The sequence below is a fragment of the Amblyomma maculatum genome, chromosome 1 (genome assembly GCF_055883805.1).
Source record: "Amblyomma maculatum isolate TAMU_Amacu chromosome 1, ASM5588380v1, whole genome shotgun sequence".
Taxonomy (NCBI): domain Eukaryota; kingdom Metazoa; phylum Arthropoda; class Arachnida; order Ixodida; family Ixodidae; genus Amblyomma; species Amblyomma maculatum.
Window position 1 is genome coordinate 259,383,669 of NC_139344.1, and position 25,832 is coordinate 259,409,500.

The 25,832-nt window shown below is 45.6% G+C and overlaps 1 protein-coding gene across 2 annotated transcripts in view; it reads left to right on the forward strand.

Annotated features, from left to right (window-relative positions):
* The first annotated feature begins 1,669 nt into the window (after nucleotides 1–1,669).
* LOC146206342 (UV-stimulated scaffold protein A-like) overlaps nucleotides 1,670–25,832 on the forward strand; it is a 34,929-nt gene continuing 10,766 nt past the window's right edge. Inside the window, exons 1-9 of one of the 2 annotated variants that reach the window (XM_084591015.1) lie at nucleotides 1,670–1,970; nucleotides 2,501–2,711; nucleotides 2,787–2,906; nucleotides 3,244–3,814; nucleotides 3,901–4,051; nucleotides 5,301–5,339; nucleotides 5,411–5,588; nucleotides 9,124–9,240; nucleotides 18,099–18,334. In XM_084591015.1, coding sequence (XP_084447141.1) covers nucleotides 1,849–1,970; nucleotides 2,501–2,711; nucleotides 2,787–2,906; nucleotides 3,244–3,814; nucleotides 3,901–4,051; nucleotides 5,301–5,339; nucleotides 5,411–5,588; nucleotides 9,124–9,240; nucleotides 18,099–18,334 — 1,745 coding nt within the window. In that variant the 5' untranslated portion in view covers nucleotides 1,670–1,848. The remainder of the gene's footprint in view (nucleotides 1,971–2,500; nucleotides 2,712–2,786; nucleotides 2,907–3,243; nucleotides 3,815–3,900; nucleotides 4,052–5,300; nucleotides 5,340–5,410; nucleotides 5,589–9,123; nucleotides 9,241–18,098; nucleotides 18,335–25,832) is intronic. The other variant, XM_084591017.1, reaches the window with a different exon arrangement.

Genomic DNA, 25,832 nt, shown 5'->3' on the forward strand with positions numbered 1-25,832 from the left:
ATTGATGCTCCAGGACTTGATAGGGCAAGATGCCATGATCTTTGTCTTTTTAATGTTCAGTTTAAGCCCAAACTTCTCACTCTCTTCTTGTACGCGCATCAGAAGTCTCTTGAGTTCCACTTCACTTTCTGCCATTAAAGTGGTATCATCCGCATATCTAAGGTTGTTGATACGTTTTCCAGCAATCTTCACTCCAGCCGAAGACTCGTCCAGACCGGCCTTCCTCATGATGCACTCTGCATATAGGTTAAATAGGCAGGGCGACAGTATGCAGCCTTGCCTTACTCCTTTCTCAATCGGGAACCAATCACTAAGACCATTCCCAGTTCTTACTGTGGCCTCTTGCCCTTCATACAGGTTCCTGAGGAGACAGATGAGGTGAATTGGAACTCCCATTTCTTGGAGAGCTTGCCACAATCTGCTGTCTCGAGGTAAAGCTCACTTTACTCGAGGGAGAGCGCGCTTCTGTTCTCTTACGGCCTCACCAATGGGGTCCGTTTCCACCGCCCGCCGCGCCTCGGTGGGGTCGCCACCGCCCCACTGCTGCACTTCTGCTACCGCTGTTCACGCGCTGAAGCAGATGCGGAGCGAGCAGTGAGCAGGTCGCGCCCCTTGCGGCAGCGGAGAGCGTAACTAAAGGAGAAAATTTCCCATTGTTCCCGCGGCGATTGAGAAGGCCGTAAGAAAGAGCGCGCGCCCTCCCTCGAGACCGGCAGTGTCCAAGCGAAACGCGCCCCATGCGCGCCCGACTGATTTATTTATAGGAAGGGAAAGGCGTGGTAACTCTCTCACTTGTTTTTTGTGGACGCCGCAACCGCGCCGTAAGGGAAGGGAAGAAGGTGGGAGTGAAAGTGGAAAGAGGGAAAGAGGAGGCGTAGTGGAGGGCTGCGGAGTAATTTCGACCACCTGGGGGTCTTTAACGTGCGCTGACATCGCACAGCACACGGACGCCTCTTCGTTTCGCCTCCATCGAAACGCAGCCGCCGAGGTCGGGTTCGAACCCGGCTACTCCGGCACAGTAGTCGGGCGTCTTACCACTGCATCACCCCGGCGGGGCGCGCGCCCGACTACTGTGCCGGAGCACGGCCGGTCTCGAGGGAGAGCAAGAGAAGCTCGCTCTCCCTCGAGACCGGCCGTGGCCGGAGTTCCCGGGTTCGAACCCGACCACGGCGGCTGCGTTTCGATAGAGGCGAAACGAAGTGGCGTCCGTGTGCTGTGCGATGTCAGCGCATGTTAAAGATCCCCAGGTGGTCGAAATTATTCCGTAGCCCTCCACTACGGCACCCCTTTCTCTCTTTCCACTTTCACTCCCACCTTCCTCCCTTCCCTTACGGACGCGGTTCAGGTGTCCACAGAGCAAGTGTGACAGATACTGCACCTTTCCCTTCCTGTGAGCCAATTAATGGTTATTAACGCCCCGCTCTTGCCATTACAAAGCCTACTAGAACACTGTAATTTGCATAATCTGCTACAGGCACCCTGCACCCGCTAGGCGCCGCCACCGTAGAGACAACATAACCACATAACTACATTTTGAGAACTGGAAAAAAAAAAAAGAAAACTGGAAAGATTAGTTAGGACTTTTTATTGTCTATTCAATAATGTAGATGCAATCGATATAAAAGGGCCGGCGTTGAAAAGGGTGAGCTTCAGGATCAACCCAGTCCAATCCAGATGGTTGGTACGGGCTACGGAAGGAAAGGGGTACACAACGGTGCATCATAGCTATAGTGCTCTATATCATAGCTAATCATAGCCATAACATCAACAGCCTACGCGAACTTAAGTCTGTAGCAAAGCGCCGTGGTAGCTAAGTCACGTAACGAAAAGCTGTGAGCTTCATATCTGATGGCACAGAAAAACAAGAGGAACTGTGAGAGTGAGATATTAAGGGTCATAAAAGCTCTTACATCTTCGAACCCGGAACGTGTTAAAAGGGAATGCATGGTGAAACTGAAGCGCCTTTGCCGGTAAGATGATTGGTTTCGGGTCCGGAATGTGTTAAAAGGGTGAAACTAAAGCGCCTTTGTCTATAGGATAGATTGGGTGTAGGTTTCGCTCGTGTACGGGCAAACTCCTCGTAGGCGTCACTTAACGGAAGGCGCTGTAGAAAAGGTGCAGGCGATTAGATTTTACTGGCAGAAAAATTTGCTGCAGATCGCAGAAGTGTTTCTTTTGGTTTCTTCCCTTTGCTGTTACTATTATTGCAGTGCAGGCTCATCTCAATCGTGCGAAGTTCACTCAGTACAGAAAATATCACTTAAATGCAGGCTACGCTACAGCTGCCTCTCAGAGTGTGTACCAGTGCCACAGAAGTGCGTAAGAACAAATAACGCTCTACCGAAACCGAATCGGGCATCGTGTACACTTATTGGGCATATGCGCTGCCCACTGTTGTTCTCAGTGAGATGAGGTTTCTGTTGTAGGCAGAGAAAATGTGGAAAAGTTGTGTTCACCTTTTTTTTTTTTTTTTTTTTTTTTTTATATATCTTTCTCTCAGTTCATCTGATGCTCTGGTGAAGGAGGCGAGCGTATTGCTTAGAGAAAGGTTGGAAGAAGACGATGCTGATGTCCGTTTAAGTACCTTGGCTGTGATCAGTGAGCTGTTCGTGCGGTCTCATCTGTTTCGCACATTGATCTTAGAAGATTTCCAGCGAATTCTCGAGCTCCTGGTTGAAACAAACCCCGATTTACCACTTCCAGGCACTCCTGTGCGTATACCTCCGAGTTTTCCCATCTCTGATTTGCTGCAAATGTGATGTTTGGATAACGATATTTGCATTTAGGCGATGTCCAAGGATTTGAAGGAAAAGTCCTGGGAAACCATAGAAAAATGGAACGAGAAATTTGGGGCAAACTACAGAGTTCTCTCCCTTGCTATGAATTTCTTAAGGTGCTTTAAACAGGTGAGGTGCACTGCTTCTGATTTGCATGCTGAATTTTTCCTTTTGCTTTCTTAGTTTAAGGAACTTGGGATTGTTTGAAGTGCTACTGATAAATGCATATAAAAATCGGAAGTTTTCTTTTTTTTTTCTTTACATTTTCAGTACTTCATTTTTGGTAACGAATAGGTTGCTTTGGCACAGCTAATTTCACATAAATAAGCAATGAATGACCTAGCAGAAGCACGCATTTCAGTGATCACTTGCTTCCTAGTAAGGCAGCAAGCTTAAATGTACTTATGGAAAAACAGGTTTGTAAAAGCTGCACTTCTGTGTAACATAGCATACCTCTCCATTGCAGAAGACACAGCGAGCAGAACAGCAGCAGCAACCTGCCTGGGCTGATAGGCTTCTCAACGAGATTGCTGATCGAACCCCGGATATTCAACTCATTGTAACGCAAATGGAAAATTGCTTTCGTTTGTTGGTCCCATCTGAGGCTGAAGATGAAGCATGCAAAGCAACCATACCATCTACTGCTCCATTGCCAGGAACATCTTTGGCAGAGCGTCTAAGAGATCATGCCATGCCTGTAACATTCAGACTTGAAATACAGGTGTCACGCAAGGTGAATGTGTGCAAAACAGCAGATAATGAAGAAGTTCTGGACACAGTTCGGCGACTCCACCAAGAGCTTATGGAAATATCCTTCCCAATGGTAAAAAAATGGCTGAAAGGACTAGCCAAGATTACCCATCCTATGGAAACATTGAGGAATACCATTGACCTCAAGCACCGTATTGAAATTGCTCATGAAAAGTTCGAAGAATTGAATGTGGGACCTGAGGACTCTTCTGACAGCGAGCTCGAAGAGGTTCCGGAGAAAGAAGGTTATGAACCTGTAATTCCTACTTCTAGACAGACCGAGTATGGTGAGTCTGCATTTTTTTTTTTTTTTTTTTTTTTTTTTTTTTTGTCGTGCTGATCACCAGAGTAACTTTTTTTGCCTTCATTACAGGAGTTGGGCCTGCAGAAAAAAGGTCAGAGGGAAACATGGTTGGGAAGGCTTGTCGACGCAAAGAGCCTGATGAGGCCTCTGACCCAACGTCTAGGCAAGCGCAGCTGCTTAGGCTGAGGAGGGAGCTTGCTATTCAAGATGGCTTTGGCGGGTATGTTCTACTTATGTTGTGTTCTTTCTTACAGGAGCTCTGAAAATGTTGAAACATGTTAAGTATGCATACCCAGATTCGAAATTGGAGGCGAACATAGCAGTGAAAGATATATTGCCCTATGATTGCCACAGAACCTCACTCCATTGATTGCGTGCCTTAACCTGCTCTTGTTGCTGATTCTCAAGATTCTTCATGGCTTTTTAATTTGTGTGTGTTTGCGTGTAGTGAGAGAGAGAGAGAGAGAGAAATGAAAAGGAAAATGCATTGGTAGCTGTCTGATTCTGTTGACGCTTATGTATCTTGTTTCATTGATGTAAGGGAAAGAGAAAGAAGTAATGAGAAACAACAGTAGTAATCAAATTGACAGCATTGTAGCTGTTTGCACATTTTGGATAATAAGCAGTTACTGTTGGCCTCTTCAGTGTTCTGCATTTCAAGAACCACTGTCAGAAAAGCTACAAGAAATGCTGGCGAAGGAAGCACAAAGACGTCGTATAGTGACCTGATTTGATGTCTTATTTACATTCCTTTGATGTAACCTAACACTGGACTACCTCGATTCCATAAAATTGGCGCCTATCACAACGCCACAGTAGGCAATTTTACTTTGGTGGCCTGCACAAAACACGAAAACAGGCAAAGATGATAGATGCTTGACATCAGTTTGGGCTTCATAGAACAGCAACTTCTATAATAAAAACAGGCTAGCACAGGTACCATGCTGAGCGTGACTTGCTCGCTGGCATATCGTTCTCGATAAAAATGCGAGAAAGGACATGAATTGATTGAGTGCTTTTCAAGTAAATAAGCAATGAATAAAAACAAAATAAACAGTTTTTCACCCCCCCCCCCCCCCCCCTTACTGAATATATACTTCCGACGTCACTAGTAAGAGGAGAAAGAAAATAGGAAGCAGAGCAAGATTTATAGGAAGCTTTTGAAGAGCGTGAGCACCCTAGTGCAGTGCATTTAAAGAACCTTGGTTGAAAAAATAAAAGGCCCATGCGTTCTTTCTGCATATAATTTCTTGCTTTGGGGGTGTTGTCACGAGTACCTTTTGCCTTCTTTCATTCCTTATATTTTCCTTTGACGTTGTGTAGCATCATGCAGTTCTGCTGTAGATTTGCAGGTTCCAGTAAAGGGAATAATCTTTTCTGGAGTTTTTTCACAAGAGGTGCTCTAGCATAATATGTTCTGCAGATGGTGCTGGGCTCCTGTAATTTTTATTTTTCTATTGCCTTTCCAGGTGTGGGAAGTCAACCAATAAAATTGTTCCCAGTGCTAAGTAAGTTGCATCTAGTTTCTTCTCTACATTATTTTTTTTTCTGGTGTGACCAGCATTCTTTTCTTTTACAGAGACCTTGAGGAGGCCGGTCCCAGCACATCATGCGTAGCTCCAGTGCGCAACATTGACTTAGACTTGATATACTGGGAGCAAGACAAGGTTGAAGCAACAGTTGGCAGTGGCTTCAGTGACCTGAACTGTGTGTGGAAAGGAACCTCCAAGGATGATGATGATAATGTGCAGGCTCAGGTGAGGGCGGGGGTTATGTTCTTGTGCTTTGCAGTCGGGGAACTGAGGCGCAGCCGGCACTTGAGTAGAGAACAATAGCAAACTGGTCGTTTATAAGATGAGTGCATCTGCATGCTTGTTGGACATTATACTAAAGAGAGGGAGGCTAGGCCTTACAGCTGGTTTTATAGGGCCCAGTAAGCGGCCACAATTGCCCGACAGCTGTATAAGCATATGTTAGATACAGCCAAACATGGCACCTTTCCCTTCTTTTTGTGGAGAAAACAACTATGTGTCTAGAAGGGGCCAGTATGACGGGCGGGAGCTGGCGAGGCGCACAGGGGAGCAATGAAAGCTGCAGATGGGGCTGCTTGCAACTGGTGTGCAGCCGTCGCAGCTGTTGAAGGGTGCGGCACAGGGCACCGAGCACGCGCGTCATGTGAACTTTGCTTGGTGTTTAAGTTTTTAGAGTGATACACGACACAAACATAACAAAATGCTGGCAACTCGGGGATGAAAAGATGCATTGTTTGCTCCAGCAGAGCATGCAACAGGAGCTTAGCAATGCGATTTAAAAAACGGAATATCTCATTTTACATTTGAATGCACATCAGAATACTCACTTAGTATGCATTTGGTTTTTGCTAAAGGCTTGATGTTAGCACAAGTGGACGTGGACAATGAGCATGGACAATTCGGAACACTGGCTTTCTCAACTTTGACATACTAACAAAGCCGCGTGCGATGACTTGGGGCAGTGACACCACGTCTTCATCGCTCTGTTTACTGCTCGCCTCATCTTGTGCCAGCAACATGCCATTTATGGCAACATTACTTAAAAGCTATAGTTTAAAAAAAAATAGGTGCATGTGGATGTTCTGGCGAACCTCATCATGCACTAAATATTTTCCATCACTGCTTTTGTTGTACAAGCCCACAAGACCAAAGGAAACATTATTCATTACACAGCAAAGCAGTCATATGCACAAGATGTCCACAAGAACACAAATGATGTTCTTTTTTTTTTAATAGAACAGTATACGTAATCTAGATGCACACATAAGATCGCAGAGCGAAACAATGAACTGGATTCTACTTTGAATTCACTCTTTTTACTTCCAATGTGTCTGGTGTTCCCTTTGAAAAGCATTGTCCTTATTTAAAGATTTCTTTAAAAAATGAAGCTGTACTTAGCACCACAAACTGGAAAAATGTTGCAGTAAGCTATTTGCGATACAGCTCGCGCATCCCACTTGGTGAAGTGTTAGACTGCTGAGAAACTGTAAATAATTATGCACACTGAAAGCATGAACTTCTGCTTTGAACAAAAATATGAATGCATTCTTTATTACCCTAATGAGGGCGGCCAACACAGTTCTAGGGAACACTATCCTCGAATTGTTGCATGATTGTGGTATCATAAATTGCGTTCAGCTGCTGATCGGGTGATTGTGAGGCCAGAAGCACCATTCTGGCAAGTCATTGTGCTGCCAAACTTTTCTGTCACACATCCTGCCATGTAAAAGATAAGCCAGCTATTATATTTGTCTCAACCACATTATTATGATTTGAACTGTTAAAGGTACAGCTGAATCAGACAGCCAGCATCACAGTATGTTCCCAAGATGTCCTGAAATATCCTGGTAACTAAAAATATTATTTTCAACTGTTGGTGAGCTAAGATATAGCATAACAATTAAGTTGGGATTGAATTTTTTCCTGCTTGTGCGGACGGCAAGGTTATAGAAAATAGGGCAGTTGACACCTGTGAGAAACTGTGCCTGGCATGGGTGATGATTTGTCCCGAGTACATGTCTAACGAAAAAGATCTGACCTAGCCTGCGTTCATAAACAATGCACTCAATCGTCAGCTCTCTTATCAGCACATTTGATATTTCGCGACCACAGTTCGCGTTGAGCTGCATCTTTAGAGGGGCTTTGGCTTTGCACGTTCTGTAAGCGATCTGCACTGTGGTACAAAACATGTTTGCGCTTTTGACGCCGAGTCCACGCAGGGCGTTATCTACTACATGACACAAGAACAACACAAAAATTACCCACTTCACACCTCAAAAGGTTCACTGTGGCACATGTGCGACACTTCCCAGCTTTGAAGTGTCCGCGATCCACGTGCAGACAAGCACAGTCCATGCAGCAGCCTACGGCAGCTACTCGTCCCCAGCATGTCTCACCCGCGCCCGCGCTGCTGCATCGGTAGCTTCTCATTGCACACCAGAATGCTTCAGCGCCCCTTGTGGCGCTGTTACATTTCTTCGCAGATTGCGCCTCCCCCTCACAAGGTGCGGATACGGTGCCCATCACACTGCTTCCTTCTAGCCACCATAGAACAACAGCCTGTGCACCTAGTCAGACGGTTAGCTCTTCATAGGCTGGTGCTTTCGTTGCAGATGGTACTACAGTACTGGGGATGTGCTTGGTTGGGTTGCTGCTGGTGTACCCAGTGCTTGTGACAATTGCTTTTCTGCTTGCGTCACAGCCTGCTGTTGAGGCCTCTTCCAGATTCTAGAAGAGTGCGAATGTGGGCTTGTTGGTACATTTTGAAGAAGAAAGTAAAACAGTGCGAGGCAAGATGGCACACAGAGTATATATCTGTCCTTCACATGTCCATCTTGCTTTGTGCTGTTTTATTCGATTGCAGTTTCTTCGCCAGGTGAATGATCCTTCAGATGACGTGACATCCATGCTGTTAGAAAGAGGTCTAATTGTGGTTATGACACTGTGGACCCAACATGGCGAGTCAGTAATTACACACAAGAACAAGGTCACCTACTGCAAACGTGTCAGTCTGACTCAGTTGACGAGCCATTTGTTTAAGATGTTCTTGCTGAACAGTTTCCTCCACCGAAGGCTTGACTGCATCTAGCCATGTACGGAGATTTCTTCCAAGAATCAATGCAGCCGTTGTTTCCTTTGTTGTTGCTGAGGAGAATTCGGTATTGCAATCGGTATTGCAACTGGAAGGTTTACAATGTGGCGTCAAGGCACTTATTGGGTTGTCCTTTTTTTAACGCCACCTTCAAGGATTGAACAAAACGTTCTGCTGTACAATTCGTATTGGGGGGGTCGAAGCACAGGTCACGTGCCTTATTCCGAGATGCTTAAGGTGTGTCTGAAAGTCGCTGCTAATGAACTGAGGGCCATCTTCTGTGACAACTGTTTCAGGCACATCAAAACGTGCAAACAATTCTTATCAGACATTGATTATGCTTGTCGGATGTTTTAGCAACGAGAGGGAGGCTAGGCCTTACAGCTGCTTTTATAGCGCCCAGTGGGTGGTGCGGTAGGTAGTTGCCTGATGGCTTTATAAGAATATGTTAGATACATCGGAACGTTACATTGGGGAACGTCCTAAAGCATTTTCAGCTCTGATGCAACCTATCACTGGTTACTGTTTCTCATGATCAAAAGAGATCTGCAGTAGGACTGTTCAGTTTATGGAAGCAGAAGTATAGTGACACAGCAAAAATAAACACTAGAAGGGAAAGAGGACAAAGGGAAAGTGTTGATCGCTTTTTAATTGGGTTCTTATTTTCAGGCATTGCCATTTCGGGAGAGGCGTATCGATTTCAGTGGAAGATTCGAGCCAGTGAAGTGGGCCTGCCGTGCACCACTTCCTAGTGGCAAGCTGTGCCCCCGACGTGATCGCTTCAAAGTGAGTGAACTGTTTTCAGACCAGCGACTTATAATTGCATCTATTGTGCTATATCTACTACAGGCCTTTTTTTGTGCATTTTGGTAGCTGTGGCACACCACAAACCAAGACGTTGAAATAGCACTGGTTAATTTTTCTTATAGAATACAGAGGGCAAATTCGTGTTGGATTTATTTTGATAGGTTACCACATTCCAACGGCAGAAATGTTACTTTACCTGGTAATAGAGCTTTTATAAAATGGGAAAGGTTGCCAAATAATGTAGGCTCCGCCACCACCACCATTTTCTCTAGTACACAGCAGCACCTCACAACAGTTCTGTTGAGGATGAGTCTCTCTGGTTAGGCTACACCATTATTAACTTCCATAGTGCGATCACAGAGTCCTATTTGACTTCAGTGGTTGGTGTGCTCGGCTTCAGAGTTGAAATATTTTGCAGCCACGTTTCGATGAAGGTGAAACACAAAAGGCACCCATGTGAAGTGCGATATCAGCTGCAGGTTGGCACATGCACTCATGAGTGGGCTCATTTTGCCTAAGTTCATAGTGTAAGCGTGTGAGTGGAGGTAGGTGTAAGTGGCGAGTGGATGAGAGTGGATGGGGGCAGATAAAACTCTGGAAACCTTCTGAATCAGAAAGCCACATTCTAACAGTGTCAGTGACAGTTCTCTTTGAAACTGAGAAGAAATTCCTTTTATGCCTACCCCGATAAGGCTTTTTGCTTTCATTTTCTAGTTACTTTGTATATGTGCGCAAGGTTTTTGGGAGGGCTATGTCATGTCAGCTGCTTTCATTTCATTAAACAGTTGAGTAAGTGCACATGTTTTTTTTCTTGTGTTTAGTTTTGGTGCTTAAATTATTTTAAAATGTCTGACGACCAACTACTACTAGCCCAGCATTTAACTCAGCCAGCTTAGGGCAGAGCAGCATGGTGGCACCTTTGGATGACTTAAGCAGAGGGTTCTGCTGGTGCAGGAACAGCCGTCATTTTTTCTTGTTCACCTTATTAGCTTTTAGCATAAGCACAGGCCTTTCGAAGATGCAGTTGAGCCGCAACGGGCTGTGTTGGGCCCTTCGATCAAATTTCGCAATGGCACTGCTACAATTTGGGTGTCTCTTGTCATGCCTTCTACGTGAGTGGAGCTGATATACTGCAGAGTTCCAAAGCTTGCAGCTGAAATGACTCTTCGCTTATTGGCACTGATCTGTCTAAGGTGTGTTCTGACTACTGCAGTAGATGCTTAGTGTTCTCTGTGTTTGTGTATGTGCAGTATAGAGCTCTGCACTGGATGTAATTATTAGTTTTGATTCTTTTGAACTGACTTGGAGCAGGCAGCCTCTTCTCTTACCTGTCTGTAGAAACTCTGACCTACCATATTTACTCGGATCTAGGCCGTCCTTGGTTCTAAGCTGACACCTGAAAGTTGAAGGCCTGGAAACAAAGCGCAAATGACACTTGTTTGCCGTGAACCTGCCCCTGCTCACTCATCATTGTAACTAATCTCTTGTCACTGTGAATGAGTTAGTGCAGGGGTTCTCAAACTTTTTTGCTTGGAGGAACCCCAAAAGCCTTCAAATAGTTCCAGGGAACCCCCCCCCCCCCCCCCCTCCCCCCCTCCACCTCAGAGCCAGTCACATATCAGCTGCTGGGTCAAGACGGCTCCTGTGCTTGTTCTTCAGATAGGCAAGGGCTCAAAATGCCTGTTCACATGCATATGTAGTTGCAAAGGGAAGCAAAATGTCCACTGCCCTTTCAAAGAGGCATGGAAACAGCGGAGCAGTCCCCATCCAAAATTTCACCAAGCCTTCACCATTAAATTTTTCTTTGAGAGCAGTGCTTGCCCTGAGCTCTGAGGATTCTCGCGGAACACAAGAAGACAGCCCGCGGAACACCTGTGTTCCGCGGAACCCAGTTTGAGAACCCCTGAGTTAGTGGATGTGAGCATGGGTGAACCTGAGTGTGAGTATGCCACAGTTAATACCATGCAGCTGCGGCAAACCCCCTTTTCATGTGCCACATCCTGCATTGTCTTAACTAGTAGGTCTAAAGGAATTATTCATTATGTCATGAAAAACACTCGATGCCATTGGCTGTGGGAGGATTTTACGAGGGCCAAATACCACTTTTTCTTGAGCTGTATTTGGCTGCAGATTGCAGCCTTTAAGGCACTTAAACTATGTGCCAGTTCCTCTAGTAAGGCCTCATTTTTGGGTAAACCAGGCAAAGCATGTTTAGCGCATGCAATTTCTCGAACAGTAGGGCTTGTGCTGCCTTCAGTTTTCTTGTCTCGGTCATTTGCATTGAATGACGTTTCGCCCATGTGGAGGCAACAATGTCGCTATCAAGCCTAGCTGGAGAAATCTCAACTGCAGTGTCTTATGTCTCTGAACAATCGAAGAGTTTTCCCAGTACTATGCAGCATTCCTACTGCAGTACTTGAGCATCAGTGAAGGTTGCTGCAATGTGTGATGTAGTTCATGGCTGCTTTATGAGAGACCTTTACGGCCTCATATGTGTGATGGTGTTTACACACTGACTGATGCACGTGTTAAACCACTGTGTCATAAGTGTGCACCATGTGCATTAAAGGGGTGGGGGGACCAAATTTGTGGTTCATGCATTTTTTTGTATCAGATGTTTCTTATTACTTCAGGAATTGTGATACATGAGTGAAGATTTATATATGCCCAGTGAATAATCTATTATCGCATTATTTACTTGACCCAAAATATGTGACGCACACAATGCTGCATTCTTGCACACACATGCGGTCCAAGCGCAGTCAAACAAAAAATGCCAAAAATTGGCATGGCTAGCTATAGCAGCTCTAATTCCGACCATCACACATCTTCATCTAACCCTAACTGAGGACATCGACTCTTTTTAAGGTGGAAGCTTTCAATGTCTCATTGTCAAGGTCATCTGCCGTTAGCAGAAACTGTCACAGCTTTCCAGCCTCCTGATTGCTTTCCTCCGTGTGGTGACATCACTGTCGCTAGGCACAGATGTGGGCCTCCTGATTGGCACGCACGCGTGGCGTCACTGTCGTTCGGCGTGGGTGTCGAAGTGGTTCGGCGCTGTGTAGGAATCTACTCATTGCATCGGCGCGCACAGCTGCCATGTGCTCTACAGCGTGTCCTAACGTCACTTTCGTCAGGCGCTTGAGGTGGCCTCCCGATTGGGCATTGTGTGGCCTGTCGTCACTGTCGTGAGGCGTGTGTGGCGGCCGTCTACTTGGGTGCGGTATGGCAGCGGTGGCGGCAGTTTGCTTTGTGGACATCCTCCCAGATGACAGCTTTGAAATGGTGGACTCAGAAGACATCGAAACGACAGACATGGGCGTAGAGGACATCGCAGGCCTTTAACATACAAACATCCACATAACTGTATACGAGTTGTGTGCTTCCGTGGTGTTTCCGACGCAACAAATTGCCATTGGCGATGGCGTCAGGCTTCCGCCGTTTCACACTTTAGTCTTGACAAAGCGTCTTCTGTAATTTTTATTTTTTCGAATGGCAGCAGCAAGGATGATGATGAATGCACTTCATTCAGAGTCTGCACAATCAATTCATATTTTATCTGCTAGCTGACTGTGACAAAGAGGCATATACCATGTCAGAGGCCATCAACAATAGCGATAAATTCAACAGAGGGGTAAAATCAACTGGCCTGGTATGAGTCTGAGCCAAAGTGCTGCACAACTTGTCTCGCGTCCAGTAGTGCTGCCTAGTAGCCCGAGTGAAGTCTATCCTGAAGCCTCTTTGTGCATTTTCTCGAGGGAACTTATGGAAACTTAATGGATCTATGAATGGCATGGTGGTTGTTGCATGAGCAACCATCTGGACGCCTTGAACACTGAAGCACAATCACACACTGAATGTCGCTTTCCCAGCTTTGCGTGATGATGCGAACCACTTTGCGAAATGCCAGCAAGCTTGGCTATTTCAGCAATACGCTGAGAAAAACTAGCAAGTGAGCGACAGTGCAGAGCAGATATAGCTCGCTGATGCGTCAACTGCGTTCTAGGTTCTCTAGGCTTACCTAGGCTTGCTGCTTATTGTATATCACTTTATTGTGGTATGACATCACTAGAACTTTGCTTGCTCATCCAACACAGTGTTGTTAGCGTCAATCGCGCAAGTAATGGGTCTTGATTATGAGAAAATCATTTAGGCACTCTTTGCAAGTGAAACAAGATATATTTCAAACATTTGTTCTGTCCAACACTTGGCCATGAGGGTTCTTGCATACAGAAGAACCCCACAACAGGGTTTTTATAGCCTTAAATTTTGGTGTCTCTGAGTCAGGGATTTTATGCAACTACATCCTAAGTGGAACTTTTGCTTAAGCGAGAGGGCCTAATGAGGTTTGACTATATACTCTTTTCGTGGTTGTGGTACCGTGCTGTGCATGCTTTCAGCATTGCACCTTGTCTTTTTTATGTGTCCATAAACATTGTAGCTATTCTGTGCTTCTTGAAGTTACCGTATGTTGCCAATAATAAGTCGACTTCGATGATAAGTCAACCCTCCAACTCGCGATCCCCTTTGGGCAAAAAAAGTTAGACTCTGAATTTAGGTTGACGCTGCCGCACCCTGCAGTCCTAGCTCGTCCAAAGAGTTTTTCAGATGGCCTAGTCACAAAGAAACATTTATTCGTTCACGAGACATCTCTGACTCGTCGTCGCTTATGAGGACACTGTCGCAATTATCATCTTATGATCCACTGCTGCCGCTGGTTGTCGGAAGTGGTGCCAAGATTCCGCATGTGGAAAACGCCGCAGAGACCATGTCTGTTGGTAGTCCATACCAGGCATCGTTGACCCATTGCACCACTTCACTCAAAGAAGCTCTCTGGTCGTGAACCCAATCTCGAACCGTATCCTCAAAGGCAGGGTATTGTCCGGACTTCGGCCCGCGAGAAGAACGGCGTGTAGCAGTGCACGCAAAAAGTTTGTTTCTTTGTTTTCTCCAGCCTCTTACGCAATTTTCTCAGACGTTGAACTTCCGCCCCGCTGTGACGCTGTTTTCCAACTCGGCGTAGAGGATGACTTGCCGCTTGAAAGCCATGCTGTAATGTTGCCGAGGTTGTGGCGGTATCTTGCAAGGCATCCGTCGGGCAGCGACACAAACCACATACACTGTTAGCTGTCGTGTAGGCGGTGCGACGTGCAGAAATGGCTAAAGGCACGGTTGCACAACACGCGAAAATGCTTCTCGGCTTATGTGACTGGTCACGTGCGGTCTTGTTTTGGATTGGATTAGATTTGTAGCTGTCCCATTTGTATCCAACATTGCCAGTCTGCTCAGCTTTGGCTGTTTTTCCGTGGAACGCCCACAGTTTGTCGATAACAAGTTGCCATCATATTAAAACAAACCTTTGATGCATATCTCAATTAAATTCAAGTTTTTTAAGTAGATCCACTTTCGCACCATGTTTGACAACTATTGTGGAATTACGAGCGCACGGGGTGTGATATTATCCTCAACTCGGTCGAAATTACTTTTGACCCCGTATATAGGCCGACTGTAAGACTCCGCATATACGTCGACTTATACACGGCAATATGCAGTACTTTGTGACATGTCAGATGTCTTTAGCTATCGGCATGCAGCTACACGTTGTTGTGCTGAAACTGTTCACATGCTGCTTTGGGGTTATCTGACATCGCCATTTGTCATGTACTGTTAATGTGCGAGAGAGAAGCTACAGTGAAAATATGCACTCTTTAAGCCTCACTGTGCTTTCGAATACTCCTGTAATTCAAAGAATCTTTGAAAACACGGGTAGCACTAATGTTGGTGCCACTTTAGCTCTTTGTCTGTTTGTTTTCTGAACTTAGTAAAAGCCTAGAAATCACTAGCATATGTTTTGCCTTGTCCATCCTAATCTGCTGCTTTGGTATCAGTAGTGACGTCCTGTACGAAATTCATAATTCGCTGTTGCTACATGGATCACTGCCTTGTCGTGGCGGAGGGGCTTGCGAAACTCGATGAAGTCGTGAGTTCTGCTTTGTAGGGCCACCCAAGATAGACAGGTCACGGCAGAGAGTTCTGACAAAATGTGATTCACTGGAGAAGGTAATGGCAACCCACTCCAGTATTTTCTGCCAAGAAAACCCTATGGCCAGTCACAATACCATTAATGATATGGCGCCGGAAGATGAGCCCCCCAGGTTGGAAGGCGTCCCACATGTTACTGGGGATGAACAAAGGGCGATTCCTAGTAGCTCCAGGACGAATGAAGCGGCTGGGCTAAAGCCAAAAGGACGCTCAGTTGTGGATGTGTCGGGAAGCGACCGGAAAGTCCGATGTTGCAAGGAGATATATCACATAGCAACATGGAATGTAAGATCTATGACGCAAGGTAAACTGGATGTCGTCAAGCGAGAAATGAACAGATTGAGCATTGATATCTTGGGTATCAGCGAGCTCAAGTGGACCGGAATGGGAGAATTTAGCTCCGGCGACCATTATGTCTTTTATTGTGGGCACGAATCCAAGAGAAGGAATGGGGTCGCTCTCATAGTAAACAGAAGAATGGGCAAAGCAGTGCTAGGGTACAACCCCAAAAATGACCGAATGATTTCACTTCGGATCCAAGGTCACCCTTTCAACATAAGTTATCAAAGTCTATGCACCGACCACTACTGCTGAAGAAGCTGACGTTGAGAGATTTTATGCGGACCTACAATGCCTTCTAGACCGCACCCCATCATCAGACGTCGTTTTTCTCATAGGAGACTGGAATGCTAAGGTCGGGAGTGAGGAAATATCCAGAATTACAGGTGAGCCAAATGAAGCTGGGCAGAGGCTAGTAGAGTTTTGTCAAGAAAACAACCTGACCATAGCGAATACTCATTTTCAACAGCACAAGAGGCACCTGTACACATGGACTTCACCAGACGGTCTGTACAGGAATCAGATCGATTATATTCTTTGCCGGCAGAGATGGAGAAGCGCTATACAAGCAGTAAAAACAAGGCCTGGGGCCGATTGTGGCACTGATCATCAGCTTCTTGTTGCCAAAATTAAGCTTCGATTGAGGAAAACACAGAAAACTAGAAGGCCTTTCAGGTATGATCTGGATCAAATGCCATTAGAATATGCTGTGGAAGTGAGGAATCGATTTCAAGAATTAGATCTAGAAGACAAAGAGCCCGAAGAGATGTGGACTGATGTTCGTGATATAATACAAGAAGTTGCTACTAAGGTAGTTCCAAAGCAAAAGAAATGCAAGAAAGCAAACTGATAGCTGAGGAAAGGAGGATGGCAAAAGTTATGGGGGAAAGAGAAAGATACAAGGTTCTCAATGCGGATTTTCAGAAAATAGCAAGGAGAGATAAGAATGCCTTCCTGAACATACAGTGCCAAGCAGTTGAGGACAACCGCCAAGTAAGGAACACAAGAGCTTTGTATAAGACAATCAAAGATATCAAAGGAAGCTTCTGTGCTAAGCTGGGCGTGATAAAGGACAAACAAGGCAAGGACCTCACTGAAGCCTCAGAGATAAAGAAGAGGTGGCAGGAATCCACAAAAGAACTGTACAAGAAGGACCTGAATGTGCAAACCCAACATAAGACGGTTGTGATTACTGATCTCGAGCCGGGCATCCTGAAGAGTGAAGTTGAATGGGCCTTAGCCAGCCTTGCTAAGAACAAAGCTAGCGGAATTGATGGCATTCCAGCTGAGTTGCTTCAAAACCTCAACCATGACGCTGTTAACATTCTGCATACATTATGTCAGAAGATTTGGACAACCCTGCAGAGGCCACAGGATTGGAGGAGGTCAGTTTACATCCCCATTCCAAAGAAAGGCAGTGCCAAAGATTGTTCCAACTACCTCACGATCGCGCTTATTTCGCATGCTAGCAAGGTGATGTTGAAAATCCTCCAAGGTAGGCTGCAGCAGTATGTGGATCGGGAGCTTCCGGACGTGCAAGCTGGGTTTCGCAGGGGCAGAGGAACTAGAGACCAAATTGCCAACCTTCGCTGGATCATGGAAAAAGCAAGAGAGTTCCAGAAACCCATCTACTTCTGCTTTATTGATTATGCGAAAGCGTTTGACTGCGTAGATCACAGCAGATTGTGGTAAGCTCTCCAAGAGATGGGAGTTCCAATTCACCTCATCTGTCTCCTCAGGAACCTGTATGAAGGGCAAGAGGCCACAGTTAGAACTGGGCATGGTCTTACTGGTTGGTTTCCGATTGAGAAAGGAGTGAGGCAAGGCTGCATACTGTCGCCCTGCCTATTTAACCTATATGCAGAGTGCATCATGAGGAAGGCCGGTCTGGACGAGTCTTCAGCTGGAGTGAAGATTGCTGGAAAACGTATCAACAACCTTAGATATGCGGATGATACCATTTTAATGGCAGAAAGTGAAGTGGAACTCAAGAGACTTCTGATGCGCGTACAAGAAGAGAGTGAGAAGGTTGGGCTTAAACTGAACATTAAAAAGACAAAGATCATGGCGTCTTGCCCTATCAAGTCCTGGAGCATCAAGGGACAAGAAGTGGAAGCTGTGACAGATTTTCTCTTCTTGGGCTTCAAGTAGCAAGAACAAAAAAAAAAAAAAAAAAACGATAACACGCAGTAGGCTTAGATTAGCATAAAACGTTCTTGCCAATTTTCATCCCAGCAGACAGCATTACAGTGCCCTGTAGTTTTGTGGATTTGAACAAATTATATAACCACATTTCCAGCGAGATATGTTTTCTAATAGGGTCGAAAGGGAGGGTTAGAGACAGTTACCAGCAAACCCAGGATCTTGGACTTAAGTGTGAGCAAAAGTTTGCAACATTGTTTGCCTTACTGCTCAGTAAAGAAAAAAATCTGTGCATTTTTCTCGTGGACATGCAGTGTCCCCTGCATGGCCCTGTGGTAGCCCGAGATGACCTTGGAAACCCACGGGACCCAAGTTTGGCACAGCCAGCTCCAAGCTTGCCTGACTGGCAGGAACCTGGACTGCTGCGAGACCTGGAGGCTGCCACTGGTGCACAGCTAAAAGTGGGCCGACCGGCACGGCAGAAAAAGCGTGGTCAGTGCCATACACGAGGTGCTGCTAGGGCGCGCCTCGAAAAGAAAGTGTTCAACAGGTGAGTGATGTGCAAGTAGATGTATCTTGGCACAGACAAGGTGCAGAGGCCTGTCTGTATGCTTACACTGTGCTTCGCGCAGTACAAGGTCAGGCTTCATGAGGATAGAGCAATGCTAACTCTGCAGATATAGTGCTTGCACAAGGCCCATATAACTGAACAGACAATCTTGATGAGGTAAAGCGTAAGATGTGTGCAGTTAGAACATGTTATTTTGAGCTGTGCCAAATTATTGAAGAAAAGTTGTGGTTTGGAACTTGGGTTGTTGTCTTGCTATCATCGGATACAGCTCAAGAAGAACGTGGCAGATACCCCTCTTCAACCAGTGGCATCTACTTGTTTTCAGAATGCCACGGTTGATCCAATGAACTTCTTTTCATTACCCACACCCCATGTTGTCATGCAAGCATGTTCAAGGAGGTTATCCATGACACCATGCTTGATGCCATTGGCTGCAGAGGGCCCTTGAGGGCTGCCTTTTTTTGGAGTTATATCAGGCTATAGGGTATATAAGCATTTTAATATTCAGCAGGGGATGTTTACTGAGATATAACCAAGCTTGAGAAACTAATGCAGTGTGTATCGGCCAAGCCAAAATAGTGTTCACCTATCATGTTACTATTATACCATCTGATTCACATGCAAAAAAAAAAAATTACGAAAGTGCACATAACCTTCCACCTGTGGAGATTGCATAAGCATGCCAAGTATTGGGGATGGCCCACTTAAATTTGGAAGTTACCACTGAGTTAGCCAGTCAAATTATGTTGGACACTTTATTTGGTCAAATTCGGATAAGTTAAATTTTAGGGTCCAATGGGGCTAAATTTTGGGAGGTGGTCCAGTCAGATTTGGTTGTTGTTGTTCGTAGGGTTAAACGTCTCAAAGAGACTCAGGCTATGAGAGATGCTGTTGTGGAGGGCTCCGGAAATTTCGACCACTTGGGGTTCTTTAGCGTGCACTGACATCGCGCAGCACACGGAGGCCTTGCTTTTCGCTTCTATCGAAAAGCGGCCGCCGAGGTCCGGATTCAATCTCGGATTCAATCTCGCATCCTTGGGAACAGTAGTCGAGCGCCGTAACCACTGCTCCACCCTGGCGGGGCCAATCAGATTTGTAGGTCACCATTGAGTTTGTCATACCTGGTGATATCAAGTTTCGAGGGTCCTGAGGACCAGTTTTGTGAATGCGGACAGAAACTTTCTGTACAGACATTCTACGGACACGTTCTGGAGATGCTTCTTTGCACTGTGAACATATTGATGCTTTCACATCAAAAAAACAAAAATAAAAAGAAATGATGTAGCACAATTCATTGAGAACAAAGGAACAAAAAAGTAAAAACAAGAAAATCGGACATCCTAAACAAAGAAATAATCTTCCGTAGCCTTCCTGAAACTGCTGTTTTTGAACAGTAGCAGATTCCAATCGGAGGTGGTTCCATAGAGAAAAACTATCCTTGAATGAATTTATCGGGCTAAGGTACGCTGCAGTGTGTCCATCGCATTGAACAGTGCAAGAAAACACGGGGACTGAAAAAAGGACGACACAGGGCGCTCGTCCTGTGTCGTCATTCCTTCAGTCCGCTTGTTTTCTCATGCTGTTCAATGCGATGGGTCGTTACCAACTCGCCCAAATCATTCAACTACTGCAGTGTATGTTCCCTATTCTGTTATGCTCATCTGGCAGTGGAAAGTTGAACATAATTCTCACCTCTTATGAGAGAATCTTTCGAAGGAACGAAATCAGACTTATTTTGTGATGGTCTGAAACAAGCAGAATATTATTTTGATTCATTAGCTTTGTTGGGAGAATGAAATCTGCTTTACTTGTGGAAAATAAACCTGACTGCTTTCCTTTGAATGATTTTAAGAGCAAATATGTACTTTTTTGTTTGCAGATCGCAAATAATATAGGTGTACCTGGGGTTAGTCAGGAGGAAAGTATTATATTGCCAAAAGCTTAATACTGGGCAGGGAGTGCGATTAAGTTTTCGTATTAAGAAACACAATGTCAGGGGTGGAAGTGCTGCGCCAATTGCACTATTCTGAGCCAATCTGACCTGCAATGCCAAGCTGTGCTGAAATGGTATATTGTGCAATATAATTACTTTTGCAAGTATACAGTGTCAAATTTAGCACAGTGTTATTGTTGGCTGAGCAACACTAGGCCCTCACTACAAAAAGGACGCAGTGTAGATGCAGCTGCACATCCACATCCACACCTGTTTGGTTCGTTAGGGGTGCTTGTCCTAAAGCTGTTACCGACGTGCAACACATTGCTTTCCACACAAAGCCGCCCGCTCTTCCAGCTGCAAAAACGCCCCTCGATTGACGCCAGCTGCTCTGGACAACTTACTAAGCTCTCTCATAGAGTGACAGAGAAGTTTCACGACCATATAGCGGTATTAAAGGACCCTGCTTCTGCTTAGAGTAATGGAATATTACTGGGACTTGCACATTCTTTCAGCTTCCTAAGGATCGGTTTCGCAATGAAAACACTTTGAAAGTAGGGATTAAAGGAATTCACAATTTGTTGGCCGTCTATTGACAAGATTTCATTACCTTTTACTTATAGTCTGAGTCGCTTTGGACTGTTACCCCGCAGGGGGCACCTGTTAAAGCAGGTGTTTGTGTGTACTGTGTGACACCACGGACCTCGAGCACCCACGCTTAGCCGTGCGTGGTATCGCCGTGTCTGGGGAAAAGGGGATCCTTGTGGTTGAGCCGATGCGGAGTGTTTGGACCTGTAAGGCCCTTTAGTGGAGGCAACACACCACTTTGGCCCACGCTTACCATAGACGGCACCTTCGGGCTGACCCACCCGGGGGAAATCGGCAGTCGCCTTTTCCTATCCTCCCCTCCATCTTTCACTTTCCTATCTTCTTGCTAAGAACTTTCCTGTCTTCTCCTCCCTTCTCGCGTTTTCCTTTTTCCTGGCGGCGAGGGTTAATCTTGTGTGGCTAACCACCCTGTGTTACGCTGTATTTGGTTATAGTGAGAGTGTACAGCTGACGTGGCTAGGATTTTTTGTACAAGCTCCTTTCCCGCCCCTTGTTGGGCTCCATGGTGGGTGGCTGCCACTTTGGCCGAAAAATATCACATTTTATGGCTGCTTCTCTTTCTGGAACTGATCGCCCTCTCAAAAGAGGGCAAACCGATGTAACCCAAGAATGTTTCTAAAAAAACGAAGTTTTCCCAAAGTACTATGTGATACAGTCGTGCCCCGTTAATATGACCCCCGTTAATATGGACGACCCGAATTATGGACAGTTTTTCTGGGGACGAAACCTTTTCAATGTATTTATGCCTCGTTAATATGGAAACTCGCTGTCCGGACAATGGACAGGGGAAGAATGCACGCGCCCCATTTGGGCCCATGTATTTTTGTCTCGTTAATATGGACAGTGCTTGAAAAAAAGCAGAGTAGTCCGAACGCAAGTTAAAGAAGGGCGCGCTGCCCGCGAACCTACGCAACAGCCAATACGGCGGGATGCCTGAACAAGTCCTGTGGGGTTGGAAAGAACCAAAGCCGGCGTGTCGCCGTTTTAAGGAAGGGGGGAGGTGGGGAGGGGGGGGGGGCGTGAGGGGAGCGCAAGAGCGGAGAGGAGCGTACACAGCAAACCGAGGGCCAGCGTAAGAAAGACCCCGAAAGAGGGAACCAGGAGGCTTCTGGGTGCAGCGGAAGTGCCGCCGCAGTCGGGAAAACAGCAACATGTGGCTGCAATAAATTCTGCTGAACGTGAACAGAGAGGCCGGTAAAAGCGTAAAAACGAAATGACAGGAAGAAAGACAAGTGCCTACAGTGGCGGTGAGAACTGAAGTTTTCTTTCCCAAAGCGCAATGTGTGTTCCATGAAGCCGTTAACGCTTTTCGGTGAGAGTTAAGACACGCTCACAAAGTACAGCGACAAAAGAGGCGATGTACGAACACGTAACCGGGACCGGGCGTCCCGTCCTGGACGCGCTTCCCTCTCGTGCTCCTGGTTTTCGTCCTTTTTGCGCTGTCGAACGGCCAAACTTTGCACACTAGGCGGTCCGTATGTCGGCTCCGTTTTGAGTCAACGATGCGGCCTTGACAAGGTCTGAGCTCTTCGTAGTCGGCTAGCTGTCGCTCTAAACTGTACTTCAGCTTGCAGTGTTTGTTTTATGGGAACACATAAAAACGGCGACAAAAAGATGGGATGTTCGATAGCCCTCTGCATAGCAGCTTGCCAGCTTGACTCCTTCGCTTTCTTACAGAAACAGTACAAGGCAAAAAAAGAAAGAATCAGAAGAACGGAAAGGCAGAAAGGTTAACTAGGCAAAAAAGTGCACAGCATCAGGAGCCTGTAGCCCTGAACTTGAGTCTGGCTTTTGGCATGGCGGGAGTTAAACGCAAAAGAACAGAGCTGAACGTAGGCGCGAAGAAATCTGTGAATACAAGCGGCAAAAGCCATCTCAGTCAATCCAAGCTGCGAGGGACTAGTATCGACAGCTCGGCTGTTTCCTTGCCTCAGAAGAATCTCAAGCAGCTACTTAGCGGCTAATTTGCTCAGTGAAGAGCACATTTTGGAAGTGGCGGTGAGTAGAGAATCAGACGCTGATTCATCGCCCAGTGGGGAGTCCGTGCTCGAAAGTTCGACCAACACAAAGCCCAACATCACGGGTGTCATGGTAAGCGAGTCGCTTCAGGCTGCACTACAATTTTTCGAAGACAACAATGACAAGGATAATGCACTCAAATGTGCCGGTGTTGTGTGAAATTTTGAGTCCAGTGCACACCGTTATGTACAAAAGCAGTCGTTAATTACAATTCTCTTTTCTCAATAAAATCCTTTTTGTTTTTATTCATGACTTGTTATTATGGATGACTCGCTTTATGGACAGTTTTGGTCGGGAACCAAAGTGTCCATATTAACGAGGCACGACTGTACATAGTGAAGAAGAGCAAAAATCAGCGAGAATTATCTCCCCATTCATAGTTGAGAAATCACTGGCAAGTGGAGACCTACTGCTAGAATTGAAAGACTACGTGCAATACTCGAAACTGTCCAACATTGAGTCTATCGGGGACATACCTGTCTTGATCACTGCTCATCGATCACTGAACACTGTCCGAGGTGTGATTTCAGAAAATGATTTCATACACTTGACAGAAAAAGAAATGTTAGAAGGACTTGCCGATCAGAACGTTGTAAATGTCCAGAGGATTAAGATAAGAAAAGAAAACAAAGAAATCCTGACGAAGCACATTGTCCTTACATTTGCTTCCAGTGCTCTCCCTGACACCATTGAAGTAGGCTACCTGAAGATAAGTGTAAGACATTATATACCGAATCCTAGACGATGCTTCAACGGCCGGAAATTCGGCCACGGCTCACAGAGTTGTCGCGGTCGCCGAACTTGTGCGAAATGTGCTTCAAAAGAACACTCAACTGATGAATGCGCCAAAACCACATTGCAGTGTGCTAACTGTGAAGGAGAACACCCTGCTTATTCAAGGTCTTGCCCCACGTGGAAAACTGAAAAAGAAGTAATCACTATCGAAACAAAAGAAAACTTGTCATATAAAGAAGCGCGACAAAAACTGGCTACTACTCCCGCTTTTCAGTTCACTGCAAAACCAAGTTATTCTGGTATGGCGCAACGGTGCGGGGTGCCACACCAGTATTTAGCACCTGCCCGGGCCACACAGAGTGAGCCTCAGGCAGGGCTACCCGCGCCCCAGGTGGAAGTGGCTCATGCTGCTCCCCCACCTCCATCTCAAAAGAAAGCTATGCAGCCCTCTGAGTTGACAAGCCTGAAGGTCTCTCCTCACGAGGCGAGGCCTAACACTAAAGAACACTTATCTGGGGCGCGGTCCTCCACTGCCTCTGAAGAGGAGGCAATGGACACGAGCCCTGGTAGGGCTGTGCCTTTGACGTCAGACGGACGGCGGCACAGCTTAGACCGTCCAAAAAAAAAGACAGGCCCCGAGTCGTTGGGCCAAAAAAAACCTAAACTAGTTTTCACATTTTCATAAAATAAGATTGTGTATATAATATGCTTTAACAGGAGCTGTTGGCGGGCTAGTTGGTGAATGTCTACTGTAGTCATGGTGAAATGCGCAACAAACACGACACAAAAGTAAGAGGAACACGTATCACGGGACGAGCGCAACCGTGAAAAAATTCCAATGTATATAATACATTGGAATTGTAGAGGACTACTAAATAATTACAGCGACATAAAGGACATCCTGGCTACATTCTCCCCATTGGCTTTATGTCTCCAGGAAACCAACTTAGGTCCTCAGAACAAAAATTTCCTTAAGAATTATAAAATTATCTGCTGGGACCGGGAGCTGTCCAGCAGACTCTCGGGTGGTATAGCCATCGTGAAAAGTGGAGTCGCTGCTCTGGAGCTGACTCTTAATACCAGACTTGAAGCTGTAGCAGCCACATTATTAACACATAAAACCATCACAGTATGTTCAGTATACCTCCAACCACTTCTCAAGATAACACTAGATGATTTAGAAGACCCTTTACAACAGCTTCCCGAGCCATATCTTTTAGTTAGTGATTTTAATGCTCATTCGTGTCTTTGGGGCAGCGAGAAAACAGATACTCGTGGTCAGCTTATAGAAGATTTTATTTTATGCAGCAATGTGTGTCTCTTCCAACATACTACTCCCCAGCCACAGGCAAAGCGAGTTGTTTAGATCTGTCTTTTAGTTCACCGTCTATTTTTACTGATTTTAAATGGGAAGTTTTTAAATAATCCGTACGGAAGCAGCCATCTTCCTGTCATGATCAGCTTATCATCCTCACCACCAGTCATCCTGACGAAACCCAGGCGATGGAAACTGCATTTAGCTGACTGGTCTTTGTTCAGACAAGAAGTTAGTCTAAATGAAATAGCTTTAGAGAAATGTGATATAGACAATATTATTGAAATGTTTACAGCATGCATTCTTGCGGCAGCACGTCTATCTATTCCCCAATCCACAGGAGTAGTGCACCTAAACCACAAAGTCTGGTGGACACAGGACTGTAAAGAGGCCAAAAAAGAACAAAATAAAGCCTGGGGTATTTTGCAGAGATACCCAACCTATAAAAATCTGACAGTTTTTAAAAAAGCAAGAGCTAAAGCTCGATATATTCGTCGCAATACCGAAAAAAAATCATGGCAGAAGTATGTCACATCTGTAAACAGCTCCACAACATAAAAATAAAAATGTGGGAACAAATTCATAAACTAAATGGCAGCTTCTCCCCATTCACAATTCTAATCCTCACAGCTCCTAATACACAGACAAGCATCGAAGAACAGGCTAATATACTAGGGGAACATTTCCACAAAATTTCGAGTTCTGCACATTATACAGAAGCATTCTTAAAGTACAAGGACAGGGCTTAAAAATATAGGCTTCCTACAAGGGGCATCACGAACACATCATACAATAGGTTGATTATGCTGCAAGAACTGAAGAATGTTCTCGCTTGCGGTAAAAAAACTGCACCTGGTCCTGATGAG